Genomic DNA, 8,178 nt, shown 5'->3' with positions numbered 1-8,178 from the left:
CATGCCATCTGGTGGTAGGAACCATCAGTGGTGGAAGAAATATTCAGATCATTTACTTCAGTAAAAGTACTAATACCACACTGTGAAGTTACTCCACTACAAGTAAAAGTCCTGCATTCAAAACTTACTGAAGTAAAAGTACAAAAGTATCAGCATCAAAATGTACTTAAAGTATCAAAAGTAAAAGTAATTGTTGGCAGAATGTACCCACTCATGTACAGAATATCTAAAATAATCTATTATATATTATTGTTGATGCATTTATGTAAGCAGCGTTTTAATTTCCTCAAGACAGGGCTCATTTTAACTACTTAATATACTGTTATGAGGTTTAATAAAAAATAAAAAAAGTAAAATCACTTTAAATAAATCATATTTTTATGTTAAATTTTGACCTGAAAAGTAACTGAAGCTGTCAGCTAAATGTAGTGGAGTAGAAGTATAAAGTTACATAAAATGGAAATACTCAAATTACGTACAAGTACCTCAAAATTGTACTTAAGTAAAGTACTTGAGTAAATATACACTTCAGGCCAAAAGTTTGGAAGCAACTTAAAATTTCTGTTCACAATGGCTTTCTTAAAAACCAGTATGGATTATTTAGATTTTTGAATGTGTTTACTGCTTGATCAGACTTTACCTTTATTGAATTGAACCATTTTCCTCAATTTACCTTTAGGTATACATTGATGTTACCAGACCATTGCTGAATAAATGTTAACAAAAGAAAAGAAGGGCTTAGTTTTAGGGTTGAGAAGATTTGGAAGAGTCACAACTTCAGTGCAAAAGTAAAAAAAAAATCACAGTTTGACTTATTCGCTTCAGCTCTTTGGCTTTTGAGAGTTTGGAAACAAAAATCCCCAATAAATCTCAACTGTGTTCAAATCTCTGACAAAAGAAACAAGAGTACAGATTTATACATTAAGGAAAGAAGGATACACAAAGTCTAAGCAATAAAAAAACAAACACCTGATAATTAGAGTAAAAATGTGTTCTAATAAGTGACTCTTTTTATAATAATCATGTTTATTTTGTTGCAAAGTATAGCAATGAAACTATGATTATTTTTTTGATCTTGCTTCCAAACTTTTGGCCTGTAGTGTACTTAGTTACATTCCACCACTGGGAGTCATTCAGTGTCTGGTTGCACTATTTCTGTATCTGTTGCATCAACATAAGAAGGAGCTCACATTATTGGCAGAGATCTTTATTAAATAAATTCAGAGGTGACAAAAGATCACAGCTGGTACAGAATCTTCTAGGATGAGAATGAGGCCAGAGCTTCTTACAGTAGATTCAGTCTTCAGGGTAAACACAGACAGAGTCTACCCTCAAATACACTCCAGTTACACAAGCTTTAAAAGACTAAATGTTTATAATATGCTGAGGAAAAACATGTAGTGTCGTTGTTCATTTGATTGTCTGCTCTGTTAGTTTCCCTCCGATACCGGAACCCTGTTGGAAATGCAACCTGTGTCCCAAGTCCATACAGCTCTGTGTATCTTTTAGTCATTTGGATTTTCGGTTCACAAAAGGATATTAAAAAACAACTGAGTGGTAGTTTGATTTTTGTTTTTTTAATACAAACATTAAAATTTAAATACAAGGCTTTTTGATTCATCAGGGTCAGAGGGGGATAGGCTATATTTAAAACATGATTTTATTTTTGTTTTCTAGTTATGATAACAAATCAAAACATGGCCAAGTAGCCAGCACGCTTTAGACCCTGAGACTCTTACTTTGAAGGGGAGCGATCCCTGTTCCCGACTCTGGACTTCCTTTTTCAGTTTTCATTATACGACTTAGATAATCAAATAAACTTACGTTTTGAGTGACGTGCTTTTTCACTCAGTCACATAAATAAAATATGAATCTTTGTTTTCTCGTTGTCTAAGATTTAAAAAAGAGGAATAAACTTTGTTTATCCACCATTCGCGCTTTTATTTTGTAAATGACAACTTCCGTTCGCAGAATATGAATTTTTTTTATTTGAATTTTTGTTATTATAACTAGAAAATTAATATCAAATCCATCTTTATCTGTCTGTCGATCCCTTTCTGATCCGGATGAAGTAAAAAACCTTGTATTTTTATTTTTAGTGTTTGTATTTTGAATCAAAAATCAAATAACTCTTATTTTGTTTTTCAAATATCCTTTTGTGAACGGCAATTCCAATGACCAAAAGATACACAGACCCATACAACATACTGATTTTACAATATCTACAGTTACCTTTTGGGTTTCTTATGATTTAAATAGTATTTTTTGTTTGTCTGAGTTGTTCCAGTAGCCGTTTAAAGTTGACACAAATCATTTTTCAACCCTTCCAAGCATTTCCTATTGGTAGCATTGTTGCACTTCTAATGTAATCGCTTTGTTTGTCTCAGAGCCGAGCAACAAAAAACAACACAACACACAGTGTGTTTACGTCCTCAGTACACTGGGCTTGTTTTCTTTTTGCCAGGTGGTTTCCACAGTAATTCTGTTGTTGTTGTTGTTTGTTTGTTTGCTACCTGGAGATAACTACCAATAGCTTCTGGGAAAAACAAAAAGCACCATCTCCTGCATGATTTGGTCATGCAACAGTTGATACACTTCTCCAGAGGATTATGGGTAATCAATCTAAACTCAGATTTTATACCTATTACATTGTTCAATCCACCTTTACTTCACAAAGATCAGTTAAAGCAGAAAGCTTGTTTATTGCCTCTTTAACTACCATCCATTGTTTGTTATGTTTGTTTCAGTTATGACCAGTTAAAGCTCAGAGATCTTGCTTTTTACCATCCATACTGACAACATTACTTTTCTTTTTTCACTTTTACAGTGTGATAACAATAAGAAACCTCCTAAGAATCAGTATGAAATATGGACTTGGGACACAGTTACAGTGTTACGGCCCGATGCAGATGTTAAATCATTTGTTCTTCTACAAAAACATACAGTAAAAACACTGTGAATGATAAAAAAGTAAAATGAAACACTAATAAAATAATAATTAAAAAAATAGGAGCATTATAAATCCTCCTAAATGAGGAAGATTGTGTCACTGGCATCAGATAAAAAGTTTCCATCCAGATGCAGAATTAATACTGGTAGCGTCCTCTCTTTCCTCCATGTCCACCATGTCCTCCTTGGTTCCATCCACCTCCTCTCCAACCTCCTCCTCCTCCTCTTCCTCCTCCTCCTCCTCCTCCTCCTCCTCCTCCTCCCCAACCACCACCACCTCCACCTCCCCAGCTACCTCCTCCTCCTCCTCTTCCACCACCACGTCCTCCTCCATCTTGTCTTTTTTGCCATGGCGGCATCTCAGGAGGCGGAGCTTGTATCTCAGAGGGACGTCCTCCTCTGTCCGGGACTCTCCCCATCAGGATCTGTGGATCAGAGAGAAATGATATAGTCAGAGGAAAAAACGTCAGATTTAGGTAAATCATTGCTGAAACACAGTGTGGAAAAATCTCAGTGGTACATCCAAAAACCCCAACCATCAATTAATACACTATAAGAAGAAGAAGATAGAAGATTACTTTTTATTAATCCCACAATGGGGAAATTCAACCTCTGCATTTAACCCATCCTTTTTTCTTTTTTTTTTTACACACAAGTGAACACACCATGCAAGAAGCAGTGGGCTGCACATTACTGCGCCCAGGGAGCTGTGCAGGGGGGTTAGGTGCCTTGCTCAAGGGCACTTCAGTCCTAGACCTGTCAGTACCGGGATTCGAACCGGCGACTCCAGTCCAAGCCCGATTCCTAACCTCTAGGCCACGGACTGCCCAAAGTATGTTCATAGGATGTACCTCCCCCCCAGAAGGCGTTATTCTATGAAGATCACCACGTCCCCAAACTGTGATCTATGTCCCCTTAATGCCCAGGGGTCTTTCTTGCATGTTTATTGGGAGTGTGTTAGATTCTGGAAGGAAATATCTCTCACTTTAACTGACATTCTTCAGATTAGGATCCCAGTCTCCCCAGCCTTACTTCTGCTTAATGACAACTCTTCTTTAAATCTGTCCCTGCAGCATAAACATATTCTATGGGCCGGCCTCACAGCAGCCAAAAAGATGCTGGCCCTTGGGTGGCAACCGCCACATTCCAGTGGGCCAATTCATTTCTTGAAATTGTTCTGATGGAGTGGTCTGTTGCCCGTATGCACGGGGCCAGCCATAGGACTCTGCAGGCCTGGGAGGCAGCACACAAGCTAGTTAAAGAAAGGGTTCAGCACGGCCGACCTTGATCTTTCTATTATATGTTTATTTTGGGGAGAGATCCTGGGAGGGAGGTTCATAGGGAGTCGCCTTGGGTGGGGGGACATATAGGGGTTCTAATATTGTTGTCTTCCTGAGAATATACAAGAGACTTTGTTTCTGTTTACATTGCTATGTGGAGGGGAAAAGTGTATATGCTGTGAATATATATATATACATACACAGTACATTTTTCAATAAAAAATTTATCACACAAAGAAAAGATTTGGGTAAATCATAGAGACAGGGTAAAGTTCTCCTGTACCTTGTTGACAGCGCAGACCGTCTTCTCCCTGCTGGAGCCGCTGCTGGTCTTCACCACGTTGCAGATGTCTTCTCTGGCAGCCAGCAGCTGGGACATGTCCAACGTGGACTGCGGCCTCAGAGAGTGTCTCTTCGGCTGGTAGGCCCTCGCCATGCTGTCCACCTTTACCTGGAGGAAACACAGGCAGACACAAGACACAATCAGCTTCTCTGTGATGGAGAAAGAGGGTAAAACACGGTGTGATGTGTGATTATTATAGAAACGTGCCTTGGCTCTGTCTGACCAGCCGAACGACTGAACGGTGACGTCCAGACGTTTGATCAGCATCCTGCGCCGACACTCGTACTCTGACGACAGAGTTGAGTTTATGTTGTGCAACTTCTCCTGCAGAGATTTAAAAAAAGATGTAAAAATAAATTAAACCCATCAACTTATTTACAGACACAACAGTTGGTGTGTGTGTTTCTACTCACCCACTGTTCACTGCTCAGAGACTTCTTCAGCGCTGGGTTCCCAGTGGAGCCATTTGGAAGATCTTTAAGTACTGTATTAACCTACAGTCACACACGGTGCATTTAATGCATTAGAGCAATACAAAAGGAAGGAATAATGAAAGAATAACTGATTTATATAATCTCAATCTTTAATCACAGCGGTGGTTTTTACAACCTTCCTCATAGAATAAGATTTAGTTCAGGTGATCAGCTGATCAGTGTCTCATTAAGTAGAATGAGGAGGTTTGTGTTGGAACGGACTGGCTGCCATACATGTAGAGATGCTGATTTAACCCTTTGGAGTCTTGGGCTATTTTGGCCGTTTTTGAATACTTTTCATTCTTAAAAAGTGTTTACTGTGCTAGTGCATGTTTGTATCACTGTCAGCACCTCACCTATTTGATCTGATGAATATTTTTCACTTTGACTTACTGGATCAACATTTTGAATCCAGGATACAGAGAAAAAAAAACATTAGGGCTGTAACTAACGATTATTTTCATTATCGATAAATCTGTCGATTATTTAAACGATTAATCGATTAGTTGTTTGGTCAATAAAATGTTGAAAAATATCAATCAGTGTTTCCCAAACCACAAGATGACGTCCTCAAATCTCTTGTTTTGTCCACAAACCAAAGAGATATTCAGTTTATTGTCATAAAGGAACAAAGAAACCAGAAATATTCACATTGAAGAAGCTGAAATCAGAGAATTTGGACTTTTTGTCTTTAAAAAAAAACTGCTCAAACCAATTATTAGATTATCAAAATAGTTGCCGATTAATTTAATAATTGTTCGATTAATCGAATAATTGTTGCAGCTCTGCACATGTGAATATATAAAATGAGGATCTAGTTCTATATTTCATACTACATATATTTGACCTTATCATCTGCTTTACTTGGCCTATCATCATCAAACAAAAACTGGCAGAGTTTGAAGCCAGAACTTTAGAGGGAACTCGATGTCAGGGCTTGAAGTTTCTTCGTTATTATGCCATAATGACATAATGAAGAAGTAATGTGTCAGTGCTTTTGTGGTCTCTTATTTTTTTCCAGAGCTGTATGTGGCATAAAAGCATGCACAACACACTTTTTATTTGCTTGAGTTATAAAAACAGAAGAAACAGACTAGTGAAGATGTGAGTGTCATGTATGTGTCAGATATAAATGCACATAAAAGACATTAACAGTCCCACCTTGTCTTGGACCTGAGAGAGGACTCCTGCTGCGTCCTCTCCTCGGGGCTCTGGCAGCTTCAGAGTTTCACAGATCACCAGCAGCTCCTGACACAGCGGACTCTCTTCTTGCTGTTTATGAGAGACTCTGCTCCTCACGATCTGAGCCGCCTGGAGCTCAGAGCTCAGAAACACTTCAAGAGACACACACATCAGATTCTTAGTTACTCTCTAAAGGCTTGTAGCACAATGTTTGGAATAAGGAGCATGGTTTGATGACATACAGACACACTTGAGATGATCTTTTGGATTTTGCACGCTGCCCTTGAGAATCCCTGAAACAACGTCTTGATAAGGACAGTGCAGCTCCTTCAGCAGACCACTCAGCTCCACCTGGAGGCTGTCCACGTCCTCTGGAGGAGGACAGAGGAGACAGACTGGACGTCAGAATAAAAAAAGGAATATGCATACAGTCATGGAAAAAAATATTAGACCATTGTTTTCTTCAGTTTCTTGTTCATTTTAATGCCTGGTACAACTAAAGGTACATTTGTTTGGATAAATATAATGATAACAACAACAATAGCTGATAAGAGTTTAATTTAAGAGTTGATATCTAGACATTTTCCATGATTTTCTTAATAACAACAAAAAATCATTATCAAGAAAACAGGCATTAAATGAACAAGAAAGCAAGGAGAAACAAGGGTGGTCTATATATATATATATATAAATAAATGTCTAACAGTGGATTTTCCTGTATTAACTGAAAAAAAAACAGAGAGAGTGAGAAAGAAAACACACAATGCATAAACATATTGAAAATAGAAAATAAGTTTAAAAATAATAATAATAATAATTTAAAAAAATGTATATATGACAATTATAGGCAGGAAAAGGCAACCTTAAATACATACATACATGTACATAAATACATACAATAGATAATATACTAAGAGTATAAAAATATGTAAATAAGTATAGGTATATAAAGTGTATAATAAATGTGCAAAAGGACAAGAATATTGTATAAATGTGATATACATTATCAATACGATTAATACACATATAATATATGACGTGAAGTATATGTTCCAGTATTTGCAGTGGAGTGTTGTACAGGTGCACAGTGCAAGAAGTGACAGTAGAATTTACCTTACATTTACATTTATTGACACTACCTCTATTCATATTTACACTACTTGTATCTGATATTTTTCTAGCATTGCACTATATCTTTTTACCCTGTAATAATCTATTTTAACAACTCAATTCCCCCAAAGAATGTACTCTGCACTGTACAAATGCTAGATGAATGACAACAAACTCTTCCAGCTCTTTTATCTCCTGTCAGCTTTGGAGCATCACAACCAGGTGTGACTGAACGCGGCTCACCTGGACCGGACGTGATGCTCTCCTCCAGACCACACAGCGGCTGTAACCTGGACGCCAGCCACCTGCACAGGTCCACATAGTCCGGGGAGGACAGGCCTCGCTCTGCGGCTCCGAGCAGCGGCTTCTCCTCCAGCAGAGGACCGGTATAGCTGCGGACGGAGAGAGAGGAGGGTCAAACAGCATCCAGATGTTAGACAGACAGAGGTGATGTTTCAACCAGCAGCTTAGCGACCAGCTACTGCAGCCACTCTGTGTTTTATAAACAAACAGACTGAGAACATAACGGGACTGAAGCTAAAAAAAACACGTTGCTATGCTAACAGCAGTTAGCTTACCCAAGCTGCTCTAACGAGTCCAGAATGTCGCACTCCATCTCTGAATCCTGAGGTTTTTAAATTAGTTTTTTAACATGTGTTAGTCTACAGAAATCATGACGATGTTACGGCTACAATAATGTCAACATACACAGAATTTGCACCCATTCATTTCTACGGATTTCTCATGCTTTCTCGCTGTACGTACGGACGAGAGCCGGTGTGAAACGTGCGAATGTCAAACTTTGGTTCCGCTGCAATGGTTCCGCTCCAGATCCGTGTAA

General features: G+C 38.3%; 1 protein-coding gene across 1 annotated transcript; it reads right to left on the bottom strand.

Annotated features, from left to right (window-relative positions):
• Positions 1–1,191: 1,191 nt before the first annotated feature.
• On the bottom strand, positions 1,192–8,131 carry fam98b (family with sequence similarity 98 member B). The gene is made up of 8 exons (XM_059352527.1): positions 7,916–8,131; positions 7,581–7,729; positions 6,470–6,598; positions 6,207–6,379; positions 4,986–5,066; positions 4,780–4,896; positions 4,513–4,680; positions 1,192–3,374 (listed from the first exon to the last, which is right to left on the bottom strand). Exons 1-8 carry the CDS (start codon positions 7,951–7,953, stop codon positions 3,087–3,089), a joined length of 1,143 nt encoding a protein of 380 aa, XP_059208510.1. The 5' UTR covers positions 7,954–8,131; the 3' UTR covers positions 1,192–3,086.
• Positions 8,132–8,178: the final 47 nt, after the last annotated feature.

This window comes from Centropristis striata, chromosome 16 (assembly GCF_030273125.1).
Source record: "Centropristis striata isolate RG_2023a ecotype Rhode Island chromosome 16, C.striata_1.0, whole genome shotgun sequence".
In the NCBI taxonomy this organism is placed as follows: Eukaryota; Metazoa; Chordata; class Actinopteri; order Perciformes; family Serranidae; genus Centropristis; species Centropristis striata.
The sequence above is the reverse complement of the archived record's forward strand: the minus strand, read 5'-3'. Positions and strand labels throughout refer to the sequence as shown.

Bases quoted from the DNA above. Each gene is read 5' to 3' on its own strand.
- fam98b (XM_059352527.1), bottom strand. From the start codon at position 7,953: ATGGAGTGCGACATTCTGGACTCGTTAGAGCAGCTTGG. The intron at 7,730-7,915 runs GTAAGCTAACTG...CTCCGTCCGCAG, and splicing joins GACTCGTTAGAGCAGCTTGG to CTATACCGGTCCTCTGCTGG. The intron at 6,380-6,469 runs GTATGTCATCAA...TGTCTCTTGAAG, and splicing joins AGATCATCTCAAGTGTGTCT to TGTTTCTGAGCTCTGAGCTC.